The sequence below is a fragment of the Xiphophorus hellerii genome, chromosome 1 (assembly GCF_003331165.1).
Source record: "Xiphophorus hellerii strain 12219 chromosome 1, Xiphophorus_hellerii-4.1, whole genome shotgun sequence".
Lineage (NCBI taxonomy): Eukaryota > Metazoa > Chordata > Actinopteri > Cyprinodontiformes > Poeciliidae > Xiphophorus > Xiphophorus hellerii.
Window position 1 is genome coordinate 15,134,339 of NC_045672.1, and position 27,824 is coordinate 15,162,162.

The following is a 27,824-nucleotide window of genomic DNA, read 5'->3' on the forward strand; positions in this document are numbered from 1 at the left end:
CTTGTGATATTTTTCACTGCTATCATTTGTATTGAAGACGCATGTTTAAAACCTGAGTAACAGGAAGTCCGGAAGCACATCTTGAAATGAAGAATATAATGTTTATCGGTACTTATAGTTTGTTACTGAAGCTTTACGTCGCCTGACATTATGTTGTCATTCAGCTGACTGTATGTCGCCTGAATGACAACAAACTCCATCTGTTAGGGAATAATTATAAAACTGACTTTCACGTTAAAGGGGAAAGAAAATGCAGTGTTTTCAGTTTTGTGTATTTTGTGTTCAGTTTAATTAAGTTCAATTCTTATTTAAATAACGCCAATTCACTATACATGTCATCTGAAGGCACTTAACAAAAAGGGACAAAAAGTCCAATCAATCCCGTCATGCAGACAGTTTGCAAGTCAAGTACATCCATTTCAATTGATCCTAGTTAGCAAACAAGGAGTACTCACTTGCTAATCCATTCACTGAACTAGACCATCCTAACTCAACGTACATCTCATTGCTCAGAAATCAACTCCGTTTCTCCACTCTGCAAATTCCTACAGGCTCAATATGCCACAGGCAAACCTTCACACCATGGGCTCTGCTGCGCCTCGTCTGCAGAGCTCTCTTCCCAAACCACCTGATGACTCTCTACTGAAAGCTTTAAGAAAGGACTGAAGATAATTGTAGCATTTTGAGAATGAAAAATCTGAAGTATGTAACAAATTCAATAAATTATCAGCATCATCGGTTTAGTTTATTATTCAAACTGGTTAAAAAGGTTTTATATAAACCCCCACCCAAAAAATGCGGACTGTTGCTTGCATTGTCTTGTTGACTTTGCAACAGTCCCTCATAGTGAACATGCATGACAGAAATAAGGAAATAAGAAACCTCCAACAGGTCAAGAATAGATTCAATTTTAGGCTAGGTCCAATGTTTTCTAAAATATTAGATTCATTTTTATGAATTTAATAAAATACATTTGTGTCAGAAATACATTTCTTTGTTGAATGAAAATTATTTCCTGTTTTGATCTTTTGTTATTGTCCTGGACTTCATGTAATGAGAAAACAGCCACACAATATTTTATTTTAGATTTATTTGTTTATTTTTTATTCATTCATTTACAGTTTAAAATTGACATGAACAAAAGTTTTGAATGAAAATAATTACTTGCAGAGAAAAAAAATCTTTCGTTTGGTTATTTCAACACCCATTTAAGTCCATGTAAAAATTAGGTTTAAAAAAAAGTCATTTAAATCAGACACAACGAATTGGTTGTTTCTATACTGAACCATTTTTCTTTTTCAGGAAGGAAATATTGTCATACATTTGGGTAAAACATCACAGCAGATTCTTTATGAATGAATGCATCAAAGTCTCATCAAAACAGCGCTGAAGTTTTTGTAACAGTGTTGAATCATTGTGAATGAAAACATCTTTCCAGTCTAGAAACATCAGTGCTGTACTTTGTTCTACTTAAAGTGAAGGGATGTTTAGGTCAGATGCTTAAGCAGCATGTATGATAAGCTCTTTAAAAGCTACCAGACAGCTGTTGTCCGGCTTACAACTTCACCAGTAGCTGCCATTGTAGGACTTTGGTTGATCCCAACTCAACAGATCCTTGGAATCTAAGCCCAGCAAGATTTCCTCACTCTCATCATTTCCACATGATATTTAGGAGAATCCAGTTGCCTTGTAGGGTAAATATGGATGCACGGTGAAATTCAGTGGCTCCCCCTTTGCCAGTATTTCACCAGTATTGATAATTATGTGCTCTATTATCAGGCAAATTGCACTGAAAACCTGCCTGCAGCTTAAATCTGGGCTTGGCTGAAGACTTGATGATCTGATTTTTTGGTGTTGTTTGGGTGAATTGATAATTTACTCTGAATACATTCCAGAAACAATAGGTAAAGGTAAAGGTAATTTTATTTATATAGCACATTTTCAGCAACATGATAATACAAAGTGCTTTACAGGATTTAAAAGGAAATACAAACAAAATAACAAACCAAAAGAAAGAGCAACAGGAGGGGGTGAGGTGGAAAGGAGTGTTATGTTTACATATCTTCAAGGAGATTGGAAACATGCAGCCCTTCCAAAGCAACATGGGGAAAGCCAATTCAGATACAGAATGTCTTAGGTCGGGTAGATTCTAAATTTCAATCTTCCCTAAAGTCTCTCCGATACATCTCCGTTCCCAATCATTCAAATTAGTTTGGTCACTCCACTGAGCCGAAACTAGCAACTTCTCCAAGATCGATTCCATTCTGTTAGTGAGTTTTGGAGTCCTCAGCTGGGCTGCTAGTCGCAGCAAGACTGACATCCAACTTGCCTCGCAGGACAAGAGGGCTGTCCTGTGCCCAGTCTTCTCGTTGAAAAAATTTGATCAATTGCATTGTGAGACCAGTTGACCAGATCCATAATTTGTAGATTTGGAAGATGTGCAAAGAAAGGCTCCAAAAATATAGAAAAAGACAGGATAAAAAAACGGCAGATTCAGTGAATCTTCAAAAATGTTTGACCAAAACTAAATATATTTTTTAGAACATTCAACAGAAATGTGCTACAGTTTGCACTCCACAATCAACACTTTTTTTCTAGCCTTTTTTGATTGGTGGCTGAGTATAAATGCTGGTAGCTGTAAATGGTCATGATTTATTTCTTTGGATAATAAATAATGGTAAGATGTTTTGCTTTCAATCAGTACTGGAAAAACATCATTTGAAAAGTCTCCTGCAAATGCATAGAGAAAGAAGGATCAGTGTTTGTGTTTGATTGTATTCATCTTTCATTTGTCTTTTCATTTGTTTAGTATGTCATCGAATGAATATAGCGGTTTGAGAGCTGCACTGATCACTATCAGTTACTGTTTCTCTGCTCAAAGTTGCATTTGTGTGCTTTGGTTTGTGAGGCCCAACTGAAGTGGACTATGAAAGTCAAGGCTAAAAATGTACACACACAGAGAGAGACAGGTGCAAAACAAACTGTCAGACAGGTTTCACTCCACGGATCTTTGTCCAGGGCAAATATTTGTGATTTCTGTCCACCTGTACATGTGGGTGAACACCCGAAATTCACTGTTACGTTTTGCTAAGAGAACACATGCAATTCTTCCTTTACTGAAAATACTGCATTAAAGTGCATGCTTTCATAGATTAAAAATGGAGGAAGGTGCCAGTCTGCATTTAAGGATCAGTAAAAAATATATCCAATTTGAGCTGATGATTGCCAAACAAGAAAAATTGTCTGACTCTGCAGCACATTTGTTTTTCTTTCTGGAACATTGGTTTATATTTAATTCACATAACTTCTACTAAAAAGATCCTAGTTTGCCATCAAGGCTAGCTAGCAGGTTAACGTTACTGAAACGTCCCCAGAGTTGTTTTTAAACAAAGGATGACAGCTTTATAGGTCAAGGTCATTTATTCTGGATGTGCCATGAGTTAGTCAAGTTTTGATGTCTGTTTTGTTTTTTTAAATTTCAGCCACTGTTTTATTTCTACCTAATTGCTCGTGTGCAATTATTTCCTTGTGAAATGGTTTTAGTCATATGTTTTACCTGATTCTTTAGTTTTTTTGTGATTTACCCTCTTCCCACTCTTTAATCATCCTTCTCCAAGTATTTGGAGTCCATGTTTTACCAGTCCTTGATGGATTCTCTTGACCAGTTTTGTGCCATGATGTTTTCTCCTTCATATTGTTTGCTATTTGTAAATTTGCTTTTCATGCTGTCCTCCTCCTTGTACTTGCGTCCTTCTAGTCTACACCAAAGTACATGACAGGCCTGTGTGTCTGTCAAGCAGAAGTTAATCTCCAAATTCCATTTATCTACTGCTTGCTAAACCACATTTTCTAGTTTGTCATCTCTTATTGTGTTACCTAAAGACGTGTGGAATTTTTCAACTTATCTTTAACAAAGCTGGACTGACTAACAACATTAACCAACTGGTGATGTGACATTTTTTGGGGGGTAATTTGTTTATCAGGGTAATTACTTTCAAACTTTGTTAAGCAACTTGATAAACAGTTTTAGACAGCCAGAGAAGAAGTCAAAGTTTCCCCAAGATCTTTCCACTGTTTATATTTCAGTGCAATCCTTGGTGTCAAACCAAACCAGCCCTAAAACTCGGACACTGTCCGGTGAGCCAAGGTTTCGATGTACGAGTGGCCTCTCTCTCCGCTTCTGAGAATGACTGGTCAGTCCACGCCCTCTCCTCATTCTCTCTCCCTCTTCCTACTTAAATACTTTTAGCATAAAGAGAGAGAAGGAGGGGAGGGGGATGGGAGATCCATGGGGGATGGGAGCGAAGTGCTACCTCTGTTGTCACTGGCCAGAGAGAGAAGCAGAGAGAGAGTGGGAGAGAGAGACAGGGAGGGAGGGAAAGAGCAGAGTTGTGTCCCATATGTGGAAAAAAAGCATAGCAGTGCACACACGAGTCCGGTCAGCTCCAGGGATTATCCTAGTGCTCTCAGATCTGATGGAGGACATGCAGGCATGAATAGGTAAGGCCGCTTGTCTTCTCTGCATCTCTATGTCGATCTGCTGTCACGGCCAGCTGCTCTCCCTGCTGTTTGCCTGAAATCGAGCTCTTTTGAAGCAGCTCTCTCCTCTCTTCGGCCACTGACCATTTGATGTTTCTTTCCCCCCTGCAAACAAAATCTCTTTCCTGCAAAGAGGTTCTGTTTGTTTGAAGTGGAAGCTGTGGTTTGCTGCTGCGGTGCAGATTGTTATTCTGGGCTGCGAGTGGTAAAAGTTGGCTGTCAGTTTAAAGTGGAGGGTGTTGTTGTTGCTGGAGTGAAGCCTGTTGGCGTCCAGAGACAAACCGAGGGGGTCATTGCGTAATATCTCCTTCATGTGAATGAAGGAATGTAAATAAATGTCTTTTTTGTTGCTATAAGCTGGGTGTCTCTGCATCGATGACAACACTGTTACTTTACTGTGAATTATTGTGGCCTGATAAAGTTCTTTGAATTTAGGGAATAAATAGTGTGAAAATTCCTAAAATGTTCTATAGAAATAAAATGTTTTGTCTGTTCTTTTAATTTTTGATGTGATAAATGCATCTTTTTGCTGTGCATAAATAATTAAGCAAGCATTCCCAAAGCTCTTGTAGTTTATAGAAGAATGAAGCAATAAACACTGAAAGATTAATCTGCCGTTTCATCTATGTATGCTAAAATGATCAAAACCAAAATGGATATTTCCTACAGTATATGCTGACTTGGCTCTTAAAGTCAATTAAAGTAAAATTTGTTTCCCATTTTTAAAATGTATAATTCTACCCTGTCAACAAAATTAACTGAGGATCTTTTATTTACCAGATTGGTTGTTACGTGAAACTTGAAAGGAGAGATCTCTTGGCTTATGAACCTCCAAAAGTATTTGCTGTCTCAAGAATGCAGTCTTTATTGCCCCAGTGCGCGGAGCAATGGTATGCATGAGTCTTTTTGTAAGGCAGATTTAGAAAACCCTCTTTAGAGGCTGGACACAGCTCCACAATCAGCTTAATGCCTGCCTGTAATGAATGCCCTTGTGTGTCTGAATTTGGCTGACTGAGTGTGTGAGTGAGACAGAGTGTGAATTCTGGTTTTGTTACACCGATACGGCTCTCAGGTTGGTCTGTAACTCTATCGTCCTCTGTTTCAGTGTGTTCGGGCTCATCTGAAAGTGTTGGTTAACATTTGTCAAAGCTTTTCACAGCAGCCTCCAACAGCCTCATCTATTTCTATTTTCTATTTTTCTCTGTCTTTCTCAGGGTTGTCCTGTTGTCAGTGCGCGCTCATGCCAGTGATGGACCACAGCCGGACCTGCGCTATCCTTAGCTGGCATTCATGAAACAGCATTCCTCCTTACTGAGACCAGCTCCACAGAATGCTGAGTCCTATTGTCCCTTATAGTGAGTAGGACACTCTCTTTTTTTCCCCTCCTCTCTAAACTACACACCACAGAGGCTTGACTTAGTTGGACTTTGCCTGAATCAATGAGCTCTCACAGAAAAAAATAAGTGGGAGTGGACGTGTGCAAACAGAACGAGAGATGCACCGGTGGCTAAAAGTCGGGCTCAGCGCAGAGACTGGACTTTTCTTTGATACGCAGAGTGGAAACGCTAAACCTTGAGCACTGAATGTTTCATCAGCAGGCGGTAGAAAACAGCTGTGGCACAGAAGAGGAACAGAGGAAGGATGGAGGGATGATGGGTTAAGCTGCACAAACCCCTTAGCTAGGCAAGTGTAATTTTACCGATACACCAATGCAAGACTTACCACCGCACACACTTCCTCCTGCTTCCCCTCTCCTTTTCTCACTTTTCTTCCCGCAACGGTGACCTAATAACTGACATGCCCAGTTCCATTTCTCCCCTGTGGGCACCCTCACACCGGGCCTCTTAGGAGTCCAGTGCTTGGGCTCTCCAAAACAGCATTGTTTGGTGGCCAGCAGGGGCCAGCCTCTGTGGCCTCGTCCTCAAGAGCCTCTTTTTCCCAGCTCTTTAACTCGCCTCAATGGACCATTATTGGCATGACAGTTACAAGAAAGGAGGGAGAATCAAACAGAATAGTTAATTTAAAAAGTATTACTTTATAATTGATGACAGAAACTTCTGTTTGTGCACCGGCATGTAAAAAAGCGTCGCAATGGCAGAGTAGGCAGATGTGCGGCTGTTCTGAGTTAAAAATGCTTGACTGGAACATAAGCTGATGTTTGATGTTTACTTTTATTAGAGATGCACCAGTCAGTCCACTTGAAAATAAACATGCATGTCAAGTATGTCGATATGTCTCAGATGTTCAGCAGATCGAATACTAAACAGGCTGATCTTTTTTGTTCATAAAGCAAGTAAAAGACAAGAACTCCCACCTTAAAGACCTCAAAGAAAATAAAAATGTGACACTGACCAGGAAAAGGTTTGTCGTTACATGTCTAAAATATCTGGTCATACTTCAATGCCTTCCCTTTCAATGGGTTTGGAAGGATGCCGTAGGAAAATAATACTCCAGCATCACCTTACTATACATTTAACACTAAGTCATACACAACTTGATCACCGGGCTGATAAGTACTTTTTATCCATGTTGGAAAAATTTGGCCACATCAGCATCATGTCCAACTCTGACTCAAATATTATAGCAATGACCCAATAGAAACATTATCTGATCTCACACCGTCCTATGCACATGCAATCCCTCACCTTGAAGATGAACTTGAAACTGACAGCATGACCTACTTTCTGATTAATTCAGTTAAAAATTATCTGACCACTTGGGGGGATTTGCAGAACATTTGTATAGATAAAAATGGTCTTTAATCGTTTTTGTGATGCAACATGTTGATGGTTATTAATTCTGTTACAGAACTTGGTCATCATTAAATCCATGATGACCATGGATTTAATGATGCACAATTAAACTATTTCTGAGTTTTGGCTGTGTAAGAGCTGTAAAGTGTAAGCAGCATGAAAAAGGCTCTGAAATTACAGCTTCGTCTTTGACTTTTGGAAAAAAATCTCCTAAAAGGATTGTTTATCTAAGACAACGTTTTATTTCTGTCTTCAAAGCAAAAACAAATTTTTGTGTTTTGCCTACAATTTTTTTGTTTAGAGGCAATATAGTAAATCTCTGACTAAGTAAAACAAAGCATGATAATATAATTCTAATTTACTTCACTAAGTGATTCTTCTCCAGTAACTGAACATTTTTGGGCAATATAAAATAGATTTATGCAAATTGCTAAATATCAGAAAGTGTCTTAAGAATAATACAAACATTTGTGTTGTTACTTCCCTGATCCTTTAATATGAAAACTAGATAAACATAACTGAAATAATGTTCTTGTTCCTGATACAGCAGGACACTGTGAATTCCTCACGGTTAATTCTGCTTCAGTTTTTCACTTGAATACGTCCATACCATGTTTTTCAGTGCACTTTACATACATGCAAAATTGGAAACAGAGCAACAGTAGCTTGTTTGTTTGCTTTTTGCAAATTTCATCCTTTTGATAGGCGCCATATCTATATGGTAGATCTTTCATTCTGAATAAGAAAGCAAGAGGTCTGGAAGTATGTTCACACAAATAAGGTTGACATGTTTGGATCACGCTGAGGATTCCTTTTAGATTGCAACACCAACTTATTTTAACTTATCCAGTGACAAACCTTACTGGTCCACCTTGACGGACTAAGTTGAGTTCTCCTGGAGACGGTAGCTCTAAGAATGTCACAGACGGATGGCTAAAAAGTTAGTCTGCTACCAAACGTCTCTGCTGGTTAATAGGGATCTTCTGAACCTTTGGGGGTGGGGGGAGGCTCATTTTACGACTGGGTGCAGTGGTTTTCTCTGTTCGACAGCTTGGTAGGTTCCCATGTACAGCGTAGCTCTGTTGTCGAGGTCATTTAAGAACAGCCTTCTAGTGTGTGTTTGCAGAAAGGAGCTTCGTATGGTTACACACAGCAGTGTGAGGTAGTCACACTGTTTACTCTCAGACCGGTGACACACAAGCTCACCCATGTGCTTGCTGGTGATACTGCAGCTCTCAGTTAAAGACTGGAGTCATAATTGAGAAAGATTTTGTATGTGTGCAGAGAATGCGAAGACTCTCACCTCCATGTTGGAATGCCACTTTATGGGAATGTGGAGCATTCCGGTTTCCTTCTGCTACTTCTCACTCCTGTAGTTGACTTTTCTGTTTCTGCGCATAGAGAATAGATGCACCCATGGTTACATGACATGACAACAACTTGTATACACAACATGCTGTTGGTCCTCGTCTGTGGCCAGTCCAGAATAGCTCAAGCTGGGTGAAACCACAATCGCCGGACCTGAGACGAAACCTGAGAGAGATTCCAGGGGCCATGGATACTCCTGGAGGGATTTGGTGCAAAAATCTGTAATCTGCACTTCAAACACACTCTTAAATCAGTCCCAGGCCGCCAACCCAGGAGTGCCCTAACTCTTGTTGCTGGGGGCCCCCGCTGGTGGAGGGATACCTTCTCTTTTAAAGCAGCACACATGCTCAGAGAATGACTACACACAAGAGTCCAGTCTGGCCGTTTTTACTGCTCTCCTCTGAGTGACCCCTGTCTTCTCTCTCTCTCTCTCTCTGCCTTTCTGGCTCTGTTTTTATGTTTTACTCTAAGTTTTAGAGCAGTGGATCTCATCCCACGGCCCCTCAAACATTGGCTGGAGGGCCACAACAGCATCTTTCCCCATTGTACGCAGAGTGGTATGAGTGTTGCCGTGGAGGGCCCTGTGAGGTCGTTGAGTAAACACACAGCCTGCTAAACTGTGTGTGAATAAGAGCAAGGATCATTAGTGTGGGTGTGAATTGGCTCTAATTAGCCTCCAGTGTGTGAGTGTGTGCATGTTGTTTTGTGCATGTATTGCAGGGGGGGGGGCGAAAAAAGATGTTTTTAGGGACCCGGGCTCCTGTGAGTCCACGGGCCCGGTGCTTTATTTCTCAAGGGGTTTATCAGCTCATTAAGAAGACCTCCGCTCCCATTAATGGTCCAATTAAGAAGCAAGGGGGTTGAGGCTCACTTGGATGGCTGCACTTCACTGGATTCCTGAGGCAGCAGAAATTCAGGGCTCGACAGTGTGACACGTTTTTCCACACAAACACGGCTAATTAGTAAATTAATGCACCCGAGAAAATACTTTAATGCTATTAGATGCTTGTAGTGTGGAGGATCAAAACTTTGCCAGGGCAGCATGTGTGTTGAATGTATTGAGATTTGCTTAATTTGTCTGCACAAAGTAAGAGCTGGATGCAGAGAAGGTCCAGGCGATTTGGTTAGAAATGAGAGTAAAGAGAAAGGCGAGGAAGATTGGATGGAAATGATGGAGCCGTAGACTGGAAGATTGGTTGGGTTAGACAGATGGAGGGGGCGATTGGTCATCACTGAGCCTTAAGGACAGCTGTTCTTTGATATATTGGTGGACACAATGACCTAAAGCCAGCCTGCAGCCACAGAAAATAGGGACCCTGTGTTTTTTTGCTCTTGAAGAGAACAGGGGATAGGGGGTGGGTGGGCTGGACTCGGCTTCTGCCATTTGTGGATGTGCGCTAGCAGGCTCGGGGGATGGGGGGAGTTGTTTCTAAAATTACGAGCATGAAGTGACGCATCCAGCAATTATTCCTGAGGCTTTCTACTTTTGGAGAGTGCTGAGAAAAGTGCTGTTAAAATGAGCACGCTCTCAGATGAGACCTAGCCTTCCCGCTGCATCATCGTTAGCAATTCCAAACACGTTTGTCAATGAATCAATTGTTAACAAATGCCACCAAGTAGTTTGGCCGCTCTTCTTGTTCGTCCAGTTCAGAGAAAAACAAGCTGTGGTGACAATAACTATTTGTTACTTTCCACTCGTAAAATAACAAATAGTAAAATAATTGTTAAATTTATAACAGTAAAGAGTATTTTAATTTCGCTGTTTATTTTCTAAGCACTTTCTCATCTTTTGTTCTTCCTCTATTAAGTGGTATGATCTCCACACTGACAAAACTCTTCTGACAGCTGGCCTGGAACATTCCCAGCGGAGGTCGAAGCATAAAATAGACTAACTCCAACTGTCATCGTGAGGCACGAAACAAAGATCTCAAGTACAGAGATAGGAAGGAGAAGAGACACACAGAGGACGCCCCTCAAAGCCACTGTAGGAGAGAGAGTTGTTTTTTTCCTCCTGGGACAGGACTCATGATCCATGTTTAAACTCAGGGCAGCAGGTGTGAAAACTCCTCACCAGATCTCTGTTATTACATCTTTTTATGGCCAGTGAAAGAGATCCAGACTGAGGCAGAGCGAGAGTGTGGGATTGTGCTTTCTTTGCGTGATAGTAGGCCTGTGAGTAGTGCTTAGATTCATTAGAATTTTCCTCACTCTTTTATGTGATATGTACCTGTCTTAATGTCATTTAAAAATGCTCTCAAGAACTCACCTTGCACTTCTCTTTGCAGATATTTAGCAGCGCCTCACACAATATTTTAGTATCTTTTGATTAAAATCATTTAGCATATTTGACATTGATTTATATTAACATAAAACTGTAATATAATTGAATATTGTACCATAGCTGTTTTGTAATAATGCAGATGAAAAAGTGTATTTCATACCACAGTGGAAGATTACCGTAAGACAATTTTGTACCGTCTCCTCCAGCCATGTTGTAAAATGCAGTTGGCCTCTCAGGTTGGTGCTTTTACGACTGGCTGGCAGTATGTCACGGCGTACAGCCCAGAAAGAATGTCCTGTTTGATATTAGTATCATAAATCACTGTGAACTTGAAAACAAAGGACTCAGGGGCCTTCTAATGACAAATCAAGATCTAAAACATAAATAATGGATTGTCGGATGTTCTTTATGTGCACGCTAAACTTGTGATGGCAGAGGTTTTTTAAAAAGTTTTGAAAGATTGTTTGCCTGACTTGCTTGTGAACATTACACTTGATTTTTTTTCTAATTGACTAGTTTTATGCAAGCTGATAACATAAAAGCAGGTTCAGTTATTAGATAAATAACATTGCTTTATTGTCTTATGTCTCCTTAAGTCTGTTATTCCCAACTTGCTTTCACAGATGCTCTTAGGATGAAGGATGCCCAGCCAAACTGAGCTTGCAATCAAAAACAGACAATTCTCACAGCTAAGCCCAAAGTTATTCATTTCAAGTAATAAGTTAAGTATTTCAAGTGATATTGACGTTTTGAAGTGGCTAAGTCAGAGTCCCCATTTGAAACTGATCTGTGGAAGGAGCTGAAGGTTAGGGCGATGGTAATCATGCTTCCCAATTTCAAAGCCCATCGCAAAAAATAAATCAAGTTACCACTGGCAATTGTAGCAAATATTTTTCCGTTGAACATTTAGAGGTGTATAAATACTTAAATAAACTAAAATGTAAATCAAAATGTAAATTAGAAACATACCTTTTTTCAAACTAATACTCCTTTTACATTGTTTTATTATTATTTTGAGATGCCTGCCTCATTTCCTGTCGGGCACAAACCAGTTGAAACAAACAGTTTTAAATTTAAATCCAAATCTATGAATAATTTTAGGCTCCACTTTGTGATCATTGGTGATCAGATTGTGAGAACTTCTAAAATCAGATATTTCTGATCAATGGATGCACAATACTTGCACTACCACTTTGCAACACTAAAACACTTTAAGGTGTAGAAAGTGAGTAAGAAAGCTCAAAGCTAGCCATTTTCTTTATCAGTGACGTTTTAAGAACTGTAGCTAGAGGAAGCACATATCCTGATACGTCCGATGTTTATTCAGGCTGTGAGACGGTGAGAGAAAGCAAGACATTCGAGTGAACATGTTACACTGAAGTATCTCTGTTTTATCGTTTTCAGACTCTGTGTTATAAAACTTGCTAGATTTGGTAATGTCGGCTACTGTTTGAAAAGTCAAGGTAACGATCTACAATCTCCAGGGACAAAGACTGATGATTACAGTTACTAATCCTACCTGTGCTAATCACAACTAATATACTAAAGGCCATTTAAATTGTTTACAGCCTAATCATTTTCACTTAGTTTTAAAACAATATTAAAATCAAGACTATGTCTTGCTACATCTTCATATGTTTTACTTTTGAATCAGAATGGGCTTAAAATGGTATCAATAATCAAAAATATCCCGGACTGATTGTTGTTCACAAACAACACTTTTGCTATCTTTACGATAAATACTAGAAAATATTGTTATAAAATTGGTGAGGTTAACATGTGCCAATGATGCACAGTGAAGATGTGTGAGCTTGTTTTGTTGCTAGTCATTTTTCTATTAGCTTTTGTCGCAGCAATAGTTTGAGTTTTACTGAGAATGGGCTTCTTTACGATTTTTGTACAACTGAATTTCCGAAATATTGCAAAAATACTCAAACTGACCATCTGTTTACATTTTTGTAACATTGAAAGAATTTTAGCAAAATGGTTGGTTTTCTGTGATGAGATTGTTTTACCATGGTCAATTTTCAGATAGACCCTTTTTCTTGGATTTAAACAGAAAGATTCAGCTTTCCGCTTTTTCCAAAGATGAATTTCCAGATTTTCATATTCTGCTGAAGCATCCTGTCCTAAAATTGCATCTTGTTTTTCTAACACGTTTGACTCCTGCCTCATTGCGGAGGTGTGTGATGTCGAGTTGTTAGGTTTATCAGTGGACAGAGGTGTAGCTCAACGCCGAACAGACCCTGATTGAATTGATCCAAAATGCTGCTGTTTACAAGCAGCCCCCTTCACAATCTGCACATTTTAATAGCACAAAGTCCCAGAAGGCTTGTTACATCCGTGTATGTTTTGTTCCTCGAGGCATGGAAAATAAAAGAGCCGGGAATGAAGAAGGGGAACGCAACCTCTGGGGAGCAATGAAACGCCGCTGGGTCCCTCCATCTCAGGGCTTCATGCCAAGCTAACTTTTCACCTCGAACCTATAATATTTTTATGACAAACCACAACAGAGCTGGAAGTAATACCTACTTTATGGAACAAAAACTGCTGTTGTGTTCTCCAATAAGCACTGGATGAGGGGACTTTATAGATAGCAGATCTGAGGATGTTAAGGCTATAAAAAAACTCCCTCCTAAAAGTGAAAATTGCTGAAGAAAGCCATGCCGCTGTCTTCTTCTCATACTCCTGCCATAGGATGCAGCTCACACAGGTCCCTCAATAAATCCCAGGCTGACACAAAAGCTGTCAGTGAACTGCTCCTGAATAGATTAATAAGATTTCCATAATTAGACAGGCCCCTGACAATAGGATCCCTTCGGCTTTGTCTCAGGGCCAACTGGATTGTTCGATCCATGCACGTCTGCTGGATGGTTGTCCACCACAAAGGCCGCACAGACAGTAAGGCGGTCAGCAGAGGAACATCTGTCTCTCCTGGGGCCGAGAAAACACACACAAAGAGTGGGAAATTTCACATGCACGGACAGAAGGTTCTTATCAGCCTCCTCACAGCCAAAGAAGTCCATCAGTCAACATAGGAAAGACCTGTTCAATATTAAATCGAAAAAAATATATATGCATATTCAGTGTTTTTTCAGTGTGATCACAGTATGAAAATAGCTTCAAAAATAATCAAGTCTGGATTAAAACTTTTCAAGCATAATAATGTCTCTGCCTACTCCTGGTACAGGTTTTAAATCTATAATCCCCCCATGTGTACGTGAGGGTTGATTTGTTTGAGGCTGGAAAACAGAAAGTAACGGAAGCACAACAGAAAAATGAATTTTTACCTTTAATATTTACACTTTTAACCAGCTCTGTACTCGCCTTTCTTGATGTCTTAAATAATTTGCAATCTAAGCTGACACTCAAGCCTTTACTGAGGTTGATCTAATGATTTTACTGTCGTCACACATTGTCCTGATTTCCTGCTTCTAATCTTAGCTTTCTTACCGGCCCTCCAATGAATTAATCTGTGTGATGGCTCCGATTTAGGCAGAACCGTAGATTAGAGCTCGCTCAAACTGTTACTGCTCTAAAAACCACAATCCAGCAGAAGGCAGCATTTAATTACACAGAAAGGGCTAAACTCTGCTGAAACGCTGCCGCTTTCTTCACAGACGAATGATTCAGAGTCACGTTTTTACAAATAATGACAGTGAATTTGCTTCTATGTAAGCAGCACAATCAGCTGGTGGGATGGGAGAGGTGAGGTGTAGTTTTCTGTATTAGTGCTGATGATGGAGTGGACAGCAGTCAGCCCGTCTCACAGGGTCCTCTAATGTCTGCTACAGTCCCCTCAGAAAGCGCCTGCTGTCCACTCACTCTCTTTTCCCTCCCTCCCTCCGTCTCTGCCTTCTTCCATCCCTCCCTCCCTGCTGCAGGTTTTATGAGCTCCCCTGGGCTCTCATCCATCTTTGTCACACACAGGCCCCATTATTGGGGCTGCTCGCAAACTGGTCCGGCTGCAGATGGGAAGGGCCTGCAGGACATGTACGGTTTCTGTGGCCCGGACAAAGACCAGTCCGCAACAAAACAAAACAAAACCGAAAAACAAAAAAAATGTGGTCATCTGGGTGTGGACAAGTCTGTATTCTGCAAGTGAAGATATGTGAGAATGTCACAGTTTGCTGCAGTGGGTGTGCAGCCGTGTGTGCCGTCTGAAGCTTAGCGAAGCACTTGAACTGGTTTGGCCATTGGGAACTTAAGGCAGTCTATTTGAATATGAAGGACATGATAATCCAACGGCCATCTGGTCTGCTGGTCTCATCTGACTGAATAAACAGGCATAATCTGAAAACACACACGGGGAGGTTTGGAAAGACGCAGGTCAAAGTTTAGCAGCGAGATAGTAGAAGCAGAATCTCGTGCTGTGGATATTGAGATTTGATTTAAACAGCAATAAGAGTCCTGGCTCCACACCTACAGACAGCCATGAATAATGAATCATCAGGCGGCTGCTGGAGGAAAAGGCAAAGAGCTGCAGCAATGACGGCTTCTGCTATATTCCTTTTTACCTCGCCGCTCCTGGCCGGAGTATTTCTCACCTCGGGGTAAATTGTGACAGTTCGATAATGCCAAGCTATGTGTGGAATGTCAAGCTAATGCCTGAGCAGGAGGCAGGGCTAATATATCCTACATCTTATGCTAATAACATTAAAATATTAGCATTGAGCATTTATAGGATGTTTTTGACTTTGTGTTTTTAGGCATATTTAATAAAGAGGCGTGGAGTGAAAACGTTATTTATAGAACATTATTTATTTGTTTTTTCCAAGCTGTTTCGACCTCGCTGAAGTCAGCTAGAGGAGCAGACATTCCCCCATCCCTATGTTCCATAGGACCCTGTGCTGATGAATAGCTCACTATGCTGCACTTCCAGTACACCCCCTTTTTCTTTCTCACTCTCTCTAAACCACTGTCCACACACGCCCACACCCTCACACACACACGTACTCCCTCCTTTTCCTTCCCTCCTTGTGTCCAGCAAGCCATTCTGAGCAGTGGTGTACGGTGGGTGGGTGGATCCGTGGGTGGTAGGTGGGGGTGTGGGGCGGAGAGAGCAGGCATTCACAGCAACATGCACAGGGAGATAACAATAGCTCCTCTGGGAGACCTGCAGATGCTACTAGTAGGGCGAACAGTGGAGGGGTCTTATCGCTCCGCCAACATGAGCTGGGAAACTACAAAACAACACATGCATCCCACTGATTTGCTTTCACTCTTTCTTTCTGCTGCTTTCCATGTTTTTCTGTGCCTCCCTTTCATCTACCCCTCCCTGTTTAAGAAATTTGACACTGTTCTGTTGCCAAACTTGGCAGCAGCACTGAGAAAAGATGCCTTTCCTGACAGAGGAAGTTCACTTCTTGGCAGAGGAGGTGTCCTTGATCACGTCACTTTATACACAATAGTCAAAGTAATGGAGATCCACCAGTTTCTAAGTTATGTTTTTTTGTTAAACATCAACCTGCTGATTCTGTATTCTGTTTAAGAACTACATATAATCATTGAAATTAAAATATTTTTAATAATTGAGATTTATTAATATTTTTTGCCTTCTTGCCAAAACCAGTCATTCATTTGCTCAGCAGGGCTGCAAGATAAAATGAATACACATAGCTGCAATATTTTTGCTTTACAGTACAAACTTGGGGTCAACTCAGGGTTTCTTTGCATGTAAAATTGTATTGTATGTAAAATTTGAAAGTATTTTCCAGATCTGGATAAGACTGGACAAAAGAGTGAGGAAAATATTTCTATTTCAAGACTTATTTCCCATTCCATTACCTGAAAGATCCATCCATTACTTAATGGCAACCAATACTTTAAAATATTTCTAAAATTGAACTTTTAATCAGGAAAACAAAAAAAATGTAAGTGTAGGACATATAATATGTTGGTATATTTGAAAAGGAAATCTGTGATATGAGAAAGCAATTGTACAATTCAGTACAGTTAATAAATTTGAGGATGTCAATAATTAATAAAGAATATTTTCTATTTTCTATTTTCAACATAGAATACATCTACTCCAGAAACAGCATTAGTCTAAAGTTTTTTGGCATAGTTGTATGTAAAATAATTTGATGTTGTTTTGTGACTGTCTTGTCAGGCCTGTTAAAGATGCACTGGAACCCAGAGCATGCCCAGCCCCTCAGCCAGTGGCCCGAGCAGCACCTGGATGTCTCCTCCACCACCTCCTCTCCAGCCCACAAGGGGGATCTCTACTCCGGCCGCGGACGCAGCTCCTACAACTACGCCTGGGCCAACGACGACATCTCTGCCCTCACAGCCTCAAACCTCCTGAAGCGCTATGCTGAAAAGTACGCAGGCGTGTTGGACTCACCATACGACCGACCTCCTACTGTGGGAACGTACCCAGAGCCGGGGGCTTTTGGGGGCCTTAATGGGCAGAAGACAGAGCTGGAACCTTGGCCGCTGACACACAACGCTGATGGCTCTTATCCTTTGGTTCCTCCTGGAGGCCATGAGAGTCTTTCGAGCTCTAAGACTGTTGCTACATCTGCGGGTCCCCCTGGGGTGAGCAGCGTGTCAGTAGTCAACAGTAATCTGTCAGACTCGGCCTACAGTGGCAGCAGCTCCTGCAGCGGTTCAGGCGAGTATCCCTCCAGCTACAACGGCACCTATCTCTCCTCAGGGTTCTGTCCTCAGCCCAGTGCAGCACTTCCCCCCACCTCCCTTCACACTCTGCAACCCACACCCACTCTGGTGCCCAGCTACAGCCCCAACACAGCAGTTTATAACTACCCACCCAGCACATACCCACCCCAGACCAGCCTTGCTCCCAGCTACAGTCATCCTTCCACAACATACCTTCCCTCAGGTCTACCAGCTCCTACACCCATCCCCTCTAGGCCCACAGTGGTTGGAGGCTCATATAGCTACCAGAGCGCCAACCTTGGAGCATCTGAGTCTGGAGGGACATTAAAGAGAAAGGCCTTTGAAATGGGTGTAGAGGAGGATGACAATGGGGACCGGTCACGGTACAGGAAGTACAGCTATGATTCCCTGAAGGCTGGAGGAACCTCTCCCTATGGAGTGAGTGAGAAAACAGAGTGCAGGGGAAATGGATTCAGCAGCTCAGGCAGCTCAGACCCTCAAACCTTTAAGCCCAGCAAGCCCTCCTCTCAGCCCCTGGTGTCTCCTCAGTTTGGGGCTGGAGGGGAGTACAGTCCTCCTGCAGGCATGACGGGGGAAAATGGGGTGACGGAGCAGGGCTTCACCCAGCAACAGCACCGCCCCCAGTCACTCAAACGCCCTCCGTTGTGTTCTGCACCTGTTGAAGCTATGAAGAGCCCAGACCCCCAACTGCTGGAGCTCATCAACGGAGAGTTGTTAGACTGCAGCCCGGCACTGCTCTGGACCGAACTGTTTGGGCTCACTCATGTCAAGGCTGCCCTGGAAGAGGACCTGCTGTGGCCTGTGTTAAGGCCCAGCCCATTGGCGCGGCCGCCAAGAACCGTCCTGCTGTTTGGTCCTAGAGGAGGGGGGAAGACGACACTGATTCGTTCATTGGCCTCGCAGATGGGGGCTTCCTTCTACCGTGTGAGCGGACCTATGTTGGCATCTAAAGGAAAGCTCGAAGCAGAACACATTCTGGGTTCTCTGCTGCAGGTGGCAGGGGCTCGGCAACCCGCCGTGATTCTGCTCAGTCAGGTGGAAGCAATGGAGGAGGAGGAGGGGCTGAGGCAGATACTGCTAACAATCCTGGAGAAAATCCAGGTGGGGCCCACAGGTTTGGTTATTCTTGTGTGTGCCACTGGTAGGCCAGATCTCCTGCAGGACGCGGTCCACCGGAGCTTTGCCAAGAAGTATTATGTGAGCCTCCCAGACATGGGGATCCGTCAGCATGTCCTGCTGCAGGCGCTGACGCCTCAGGGTTGCACCCTGAGTGAGAGGGAGATGACCGCTGTGCTGCAGCGCACTGAGGGCTTCTCTGTGTGGGAGCTGCTGCAGCTGAGCCAGCAGGTGCTCTCCTCAGCATCTTCCCCAGCCGGAGCCATGCACGGCCTCGCCACGTCCCCCAAAACTCCAGACTTTACAGATTTTGAGAATGCCTTTTGCAAGGTGCGCCCACACACCACCACAAAGGACCTGGTCACTTGTATAGAGTGGAGCAAAATGTACAGCCACTGAGAAAGCAGCTAGTCACCGTACTCGGACTGCACTACGACCCTGGTTTTGCTTTGGCATTTAAAGCCTTGGGGATGTTTTGTTGTTGTTTCCTAATTACTGATTATGCAGCCAAAAGAGCCAGAGAATCTCGACGGTAGGGGCAGCGCTGATAAAGTTATTTCACTGGCAGGAACCTGACACGGTATACTGTTTGTTTTGCCCAGAACACTGATAATATTTGATGTTTTCCCAAAGAAAAAGTGAGGTGAACGGGTTTTAGTCATTTGGCCAACAGGGGAAATCAGAGGGGTGTCTCGATTAGCCTGGGTCCAGGACAAAATCAGTTATTTGTTGCTGGGCGATGTGGTCCAACATTATGGATAATCAGGGTTTGGAAAATCCACCCTTTGGCTGCTACTCTCAGGATCCTATTTATTACCAATCCACTTCCATGTTATCCTACAGTCAATGTAGTCATAGGATTGTCGCTCAAAGGGCTTGGGATCAGCAACACTTCAGCAAATTTTTTTTTTTTTACCAAAAACTTGACAAACCAAATACATAATAAAAAAAGCACTGATAATTTCTCAAAACTGACCAGTAGTAACAAAGTAAAAATCACAGCATGTTGATATTCACAATAGCTTTTTACCAAACTATGACACAAAAACCTTCTCGGAGAAAACAAGTGCAGAATAAGTGAAGCTGGGCCTCCTTTGTCCTGGAATACAGCTGTTTAAGTGGAGTGTTTTTATGTTTCGTTGCAAAACCACTTCTCATGCTTCACCCATCTGACTGTGCTGTGCTTACAGTAAATATAGTACGACGAACCCAAAACCTGCTTCACGATTCACATTCCACATCAGGTTCAGTTTCTCACCTGCAGAATAACACCTGCGCATTCAGCTTGTCCCACATCGTGTTGGTTTTCCTGCCTCCGTTCCTCCTTTTTTTTTTTTCTTGTATTATGTGATATTGTTTGAAATGCTCAGGAAGAATTTCTTTACCTCAGAAATATGAAATAAAGAATGTATGTAATCTTAGGGTCTTAGATGAGAGTGAGATAGAAGAGCGAGGAGGACCGTGACAGTCTCGTGAAAAACCCACTGCGGCTGGGCTAGTACCTCAGCAGAGAAACTTGAATATTCTACAAAGAGTAACATTGAATGTAATTCAGGTATTTCAAAGGATATTTGATGCCATAAATCCATGTATTATTATATATGAATATATAAACACATTTTTTTTTGTTTGTTTCAGTTCTTTTACCATTTATTTTTAATGTAGTTTATGGTGAAGTGATGATTGTCTTTGAGAAATGTAGAAAACAGAAAATATTTCTTCTTTTGTTGGACAAACTGCTGGGAAATGCACCGCTTGGTGTTTTCCTCACATATCTACACACAGAGATCCTTTATCAGCAAACCTTGGTAAATGTGTAAAAACCCTTAAAATAAGTTATTCTACTAGCTTAAAGTCGCAGAAATATATTTAGAAAGATCCAATCTAAAAATCTCCCAATTTTGTCAACTTTTTAAAGTTGGTCTGAGTTTTTATGAAGTTCGAGATAAAACTCTTTTAACCTGGAGTTGTCCTATATAAAACCTCTTTGGGCATGAGGTAACATTCCCATCAGTTGTCTGAGTTTCAGCTCATTTCCTGTCAATATGGGCTCCTTGTGTAAATATTAGCTGGGAGAATGACTTAATAAAGGGGCCCATTTTTAACATCTTTATTTTTATTATTGGCCTCTTGGGTTGATGATGTATGTTGCCACCATGGCCAAAGAGCAGAATGATGTGGGAGGTAAAACATCTCCACAGGTCAAAGTTAAAAACTGCAACAAATGTCACCAAGTATCCATAACAACAACTAGATGCTTCCCTCACACTAAATGGCTCCTTAGGAGGCCAGTAAACATGTGGACTTGTATTAACCCTTTAACTGGAACTGTGGCTTTTGGCAGATGAAACAAATATTGTGCTGTTAAGAAATAAACACTCTAGGTGGGACCGGTGTAAAAAAATATTAAGAGGCCTTAAAGTATGATAGAGGATCAGTGATGCTGTGGGTCTCTTGTTTGAGTGCATGGAAACACCAGGAGCCTGTAGTAAAATACTGATTTATTTTAAGGCTTTTTGCACATTTTTACCAGGCATGTCAAGGAATCTGACTGCAACTGTAAGCTTACTCTGTGTTGTGGTTCTAAATTGTATTTCTAAATTTAAAAAAATAAACACAGAACCAGCCCCAATGCACTTACAGTCGAAATCTGAACCCAAAACTTGATTAAAATGGCTTAGAATATCAATCCCAACTAGTAGTTCAGACCAAGGTGTTACATGTGGCTTTCACTACATCTCAAAGATTAAATATTTACAATTACTTTGTGCATAAGCCAGCATGTAGACAATCCAGCAATATATCTCCTTCTACAGCAGGTCCTTTTAGACGCTGGAAAAAACCCAGTCAACGTTCTGCAGGCAAAGCGACTCGTAAGTTTCAGGATGATGTAATATTTCCCTATCCTTCATCCCTCCCTCTGTCGCTCTGTCCTCATCATTCTTTTTTTTTTTCTCTTTTCCCAAATGCAATCTCATTAGACTGGATTGCCCCCGGCCACAGGCCCCAGTGACCATGTGGCGTCGAATCTCCTCCCCAACGTCCCTCCTCCTCCCCTTCTACTTCCCTTATTCTGATTTCTCCGGAGTGGAAGTGGACTGATTGATGCCCGGCAATCCTATATCTCAGAGCAGCCTTCCCTCACCAGCTGGTGGCTTCAGCCAGATCAATCAGAGTGACCCCCACTTGAAAACAATAAATAAATAAATAAACTTTTCCACAATTGCTCACATTAAATTACAGAAATGAAACCACTTCCTTCTCTCTGTCGACAGTTTGTCCACCAAAACAAGCTTTTATTTTGTCCACTTTTAATCTGCCCACCGCAGTAACTTTTTCTCTTGGTTATTGTACATTTTCTGTAACCATTTCTACCTCATTTTTGCAGCATATTGTACATGAAAATATTTATTTCATGTCGTTTTATTTGATGTCTGTTTTAAAAATGATAATGATGTTTCTTGAACTGTAATAGTCTACCTCAGAAAAGACTGTATTTTAAGAGAAGAGTATCACACAATATTAAACAGAATTTGTCAATATTGCAACACGGCTGTTTATTTAGTTCACACTCACATTTGCACAAATAACGAAGGTCTCTGCTTTTCTTAGGCTTACTTTACCTGGTTGTTTATGTTTCATTGATTGCTGTTTTAATTTTATCTATGATGTCCCATGCTGAAAACAAAACATTTTTGTTACACTTTTTTGTTTTATTTTTGCTTTCATCAAGCAAAAATGAATCAAAAAGTAGTTGTTTTTTTTTCATTTATAAACAAAAACAGCTATCCAAACCAACTTGGCCCTTTGTTTAATAGTAATCTATTTGACATCAAGTCTTTGCTATAACTGCTGCTGAATCTCTTATATTCCCTCTTGAGGAATTTTGCTCCACTCTGCTTTGCAGAATTGTATCAATTCAGCTTCAATAGGGGGTTTTCAAGCACGAACTGCCTCTTTAAAATCAGATCACAGCATCTCAATCAGATTTAAATCCAGACTTTGACTAAGCCACTCTAAAATTTTAATTTCTTAGTCATTCAAGGTGGACTTCCAGCTGAATAACCTAACAGTGCCTGAGCTTTGGGTCACAAACTGATGGCTGGTGATTCTCTGGTAAAGGGCAGAATTCATGGTTCTGTCAGAAACAGCATGTCGTCCAGTTCCTGAAGCAGGGAAACTGTCGTAGACCGTTACCACCATGACCCTGTTTAAACTTTTCATGAAGTTCTTTTTCTAAAATGTTGCTAGTTTTGAACCAGATGTAATGTATACCTACAGAAAGTTTCAGTTGATATTTTTTCCAAAAATCTTTGGCAGATTCAAGAAAATGTTTGGGAACTATTGACTGCCTTTTGTGTTCTTTTTGCTCTTCAGGGGTTTTCTTCTTGCAACTCTCACAAACATGCCATTTTTATCCAATTTCTTTTCTACTGATAAAAATGAACATTTATCGCAGTACTTTAGAAGTTACTCGGGTTTCTTGTATGACCTTCTGGCGTGAGTTCTCAATGTGCTCAAAGAGTAACATGGTAGAACTTCAGCACTCCTTTTGTACATGGACGCAGTCTCACTGTCGTTTGCTGGATTAATTAAAAATAGCTTTGTAACATGTTCAATAATAATGTTAGTGACTTTATTTCTCCTCTGTTCTTCAATTAATGCTTTTTGAGAAGTTTTAGCCTATTTCATGTTGTCAGGCCGGTTCTACTGAAGTAATATTTTAATTCTACAGATCAGATCTGGAATAAATCAGGTCTACGTGTGGCTAATGAAACTGAAACTAAGAATTGATATCATCCACTGAAAAGTGCTTTTTCATATTTATTCAGGTTATCTTTATCATATATAAACCAAAATATTTCAATATTTTAAATATTTAGGTTTGACAAAAGAAAACAAAAACTGCCAGCGTCTGTAGGATAAAAACATTAAAGCCCTAAAGTATTTTATTTTAGAGTTCTACATATGCCAACACTTATATATTTGGTGTAAATCAGTGTTGGATGAATTATAACAGGGCATTCATTGAATGATAAAGGTGCAGAGACAAAACTGTCTTGCTTCGTGCTTCTGTGTGCAAATCATTTTGCGTGGCTTGCGTGGACTTGCATTTCATGTTTGTATCTGTGCGTGTGTATGCGTGTCTGTGTATGTGTGCTAATGCTGGAGCTTCCAGAGCGGCCACGGAAGCAACACTGACGTGGCCCCCGAGGCTGCGGGGCCCGGCACCAGAACGCAGAGGTCCTTCGTCCCTGTCACTGTCTGTAAACAACAGCTCGTCCCAGCGGCCTGCCCTCTGCGCTATTTCTGCTCTTTCCTGACATCTTTCAAAGACTCAAAACTAACTGGGAGTTGTAAAATAAATCTAAGCAAAGAAGTGAAAGTTCAGGCGAAGCACGACACGGGATACATTGCTGCAGAGCTGCAGTTCGAAACATCTGCGCCTGCGAATCCCGGCAGAACAGTGGTGCTGAGGGTGCTAATGACAAAAGTAATTAATTGTCTAATAATGATGCATTGCTGTGGTATAATCACAACCTTGTGCAGCAGTTCCCCTTCATCCTCTAGTGAAGGATAATGGTTTTTGCAGCTGTTTGAGAATTTGTCCCATCTTTTCCTGCAGCTATTTACAGAATCGGTTGAACAGCAGACCCTTGTTTGGGCAAAAACGTGACAGACGACAAGGAAAAAATGTTTCAAATTATAGTTGCAGGTATTAAATGCAAGTAAGAAAATAAAAAATGCCAGTGCCAGTTTTATATACATTCATCAGAGGAAAAAAATGAAATAAATTTGGGGCTTTTAAATAACTCATTTGAGTTTTCCGAGATGGAACTTGAGTGAAATTTAATAACATGAACATGTTTTTTTTTTATGCCAAAGGTTTGTTTCCAACCATTTTTTCCAGTGCCTTTATTTTGTATTTAATGTGGATGCACAGAATTGAACGTATTGTGGATTTGATCTATTCTATCCAGAGTCAAGAAGCTTAAATGCATTGTTGCCTGTTAGGTGTTTTTTTTTGTTTCCAGACACATTTATCTTACATTTTTTCTATACTGTTTGATAATATTTAGAAAAGTGTCTCTTAGACCTTGCACAGTGTGCACATGCTGTTTAGCATGTGCACACATGCTATGATGCCAATAGGTTTTGGCATCATACTGACTAAATTAGGTTTAATTATAGTAGAGCTTGTTTAATTTTGCTGGTTTCCTGCCACAAATGTGAGTTTTTAGCTCAGGCTGTAAACCCATAGAGCTGTGTGGTCAGGGCAGTCAGTGTTTGGGATCACTGTCCTGTTCGCTGTTGGCTTTTGCATGGATGAAGCAGAGTAACCTTAAGATCCTGGTATTACCCTTACTGTAGAACTATTGAAATTTTTAGCTGGATCTGTGGCAGGAAATCAGCAAATATAAATAAACTCAACCAATTCCTCCAAGAAGAATGGTCAAATATCTAGTAAGACGTGGACAAGGACCTTCCTCATGGTAGAAAAGCTTGTTTGGTTTCTCTGCTATCTTTTATTTTTAAACCAGTATGAGCAATTTTGTGTGCATAAGAGAAAATTCTGAAAATAAGAAATAATTTCTGAAGAGACTTTAGTTTTTTAAAGTTGTTCAATACGTTTGAAAATAAAGGGTTCAAACGGATCCATTAAGGCCCAAAACTAGTAGAATGTTCATAATGCAAATGATGTAACTGTTTCACCAGCATTTTGCAGAGTTATTTTAATGATGAGGCAGCTGAAGTCTAACATTGGTTTAAAAACTGCAATTACCTTAAAATATTTATGAAAATGTCTTTAAAATACTTTGACAGTGTAACAGAAGCATCTGGATTGGTTTCACTTCCAGTAAATGACAAAAAACCCACTTTGTCCCTTTTTTGTCCCAAAGTGAGTCCTGTCCTCCAGGAAGTCAATCATTTTCTTCTCCCTGCTGATTGGAGGTAATTAGGCGAGCAGGGTTTGTAATTGGATAATAAAAGATGCTAATGAGTTGCCGTCCTATTTACTAGGACTGCGGCTCTGAATAGGAGGACACAGCTCAGTCACACTTTTACCTTGGTGAATATCAAAGGACACTTCCGTATAATTCAGCATTATTTACACACGTTGTCATTTGCTTGCTTGTGAGTGAATTTGCACCATATTTGCTCTCCTGGTTGCAGATATTCTTGATTGTGTCAAATGCCGCTCAGTTTAAACAGCTGTTAATAAGCACTCAACCTAAATATCTGCTGCTTACATTGAACACATGCAGGAAGTGTTTCTGTCAGTGACCAAAAAACCTGAAAGTTATTTATGGCAACAACCTTCACAAAGTAAAAAAAAAAAAAAAAGTCACTGTCTGAATCTCATTTCACAGCGACACAGTCCTCCTCTCTACCTTTGGCCTTCCATTGTGCGGGCCTTGACGCTGACAAGGTTGACATCAGAGGAGAGCTCTGACACCGGGTGAGTTAGGACTGCCAGCTGTTAGCAATCAAATCTATTTTGAAGTCAGGGACACACAGACCCCCAGGGCCAAAGTAGCAACCAGTCCGGCCCCTCACCCTCCGCTAACGCAGCCTGCAACCTCCCAGCCCCTGGTCCTGCAGATAGCAGGCACAGCTGTATTGGTTCCAGATGTAGGGAGGACTCTTTACATAGCAGCACACGGAAAATGGTGGGACTTCTGCACAGGTTTGCCTTAATGAAACAAAGACAACGATGTGAACATATAGCTGAAATTCTTCATAAATCACCTAAATAGATCTATCAATAAAAAATAAGTCTGACAAATATTGATAAATATCTATTAAGGCTTTATAAGGTTTTTCCTCTGGATTGTTTAAAAATTACATATTCCCTTCTGGTCTCCTTCCAGAATAATAAACCCATTTATGATCAACATAAAATAAGAAACTATAGTAAACATAATCTGTCTCAGACTGAGAGCTCCATCCCCTGCAGCTGCATTGTTTCTGCGCTGCTCCATCAAAACTCTCAGGAAATTAGATCTGACAGGTGGAATGTCCTTGCAGAAGGACTTGGGGCCGCCCCCCTCTCCCACATGACTAAAATGTGATCACAAAATAAATAAATAGTAAACAGATACACGGGAGAATAAACAGATAATGTCTAACAGCAATTAAAACTGTATTCTCAGGGGACGGCTGCAGCAGAGACAGATGTTGACCGAGGCAGTTCAAAAAACTGATCTGATTTCAGGTTTAACGCTGTTACGTCAAACTTACCATTTTTGATACAAGTTTATCTAAGACCTTGGCCTCCTTAAGAATGTTGGTACTTTCCTCAAAAACATTAAGGAACCACATTGGTGTAAAAAGTATTTGCTTCTGTTTTTGCCTTTTTCACACACTGAAAAGTTTCAGGTCATCAGATTGATTTGAATATCAGACAAACATAAACTTTTTTTGAATATGATTTATGCCAAGTATTGAGAGAAACAACAGCAGCAAAGCAGCCCAGACCATCACACTACCACCGCCATATTTGACTGTGAAAAGCTTTAAAGTTTGTGTTTGTTTGGCAAATGTAGCACAGGCCTTTCTGTTTCCTGGTCATCATTTGCTCTACTCTCGGGTCTCTGCCATGGAGGTCAACATTACCAAGCCTCCCTTTCTGATTGTTGAATCTTGAAAACTGACCTTAAGAGAGTTACGGGAGGTCTGCAGCGCAGTAGATGTTGTTGTGGATTCTTCTCTCATTTTCTGGATGAGTTGTCAATGTGGTCATTTTAAAGTTGTGGCTTACTGAACTCTCAAAACCATAGAAATTACCTTGTAAATCTTTCCAGTGGTAGATGTTGTTCTTCATCTACCACTGGCTTTCTTTAGGCCGTCGCATGAGGAGTTACACTTTAAAATCTACTTCACATTGTCACAGGTTCTAGTTAATTGATTTTTCTCCATCTCAGCAATGAACAGTTAAAAGAAAGAAAGAAAAAGGGTGTGAAATTAAGGATTAAAAGCCAGAACATTTTTTTGGCATTTACTCAAAATGCCATTTTACTACCAGAGTCTTGGTCTATTGGTAAAGTTTCTCTGAAACATTCAAGGTTAAGCAACCTGGTTTTCTCACACCACTGCATGTTGCTAAATACATTTATAGAAAT

At 40.9% G+C, this 27,824-nt stretch overlaps 1 protein-coding gene across 2 annotated transcripts; it reads left to right on the forward strand.

Annotated features, from left to right (window-relative positions):
• Nucleotides 1-4,334: 4,334 nt before the first annotated feature.
• Nucleotides 4,335-22,244, forward strand: fignl2 (fidgetin like 2). Of its 2 annotated transcripts, XR_004340658.1 has the most exons (4): nt 4,335-4,500; nt 5,754-5,894; nt 17,054-21,572; nt 21,681-22,244. XR_004340658.1 is itself a non-coding variant. In XM_032573668.1 (3 exons), exons 2-3 carry the CDS (start codon nt 5,870-5,872, stop codon nt 19,096-19,098), a joined length of 2,070 nt encoding a protein of 689 aa, XP_032429559.1. In that variant the 5' UTR covers nt 4,335-4,500; nt 5,754-5,869; the 3' UTR covers nt 19,099-22,244. The 2 variants fall into 2 exon arrangements, 1 of the variants encoding a protein (XP_032429559.1); XM_032573668.1 differs by having other exon boundaries at nt 17,054-22,244.
• The last annotated feature ends 5,580 nt before the right edge of the window (nt 22,245-27,824 follow it).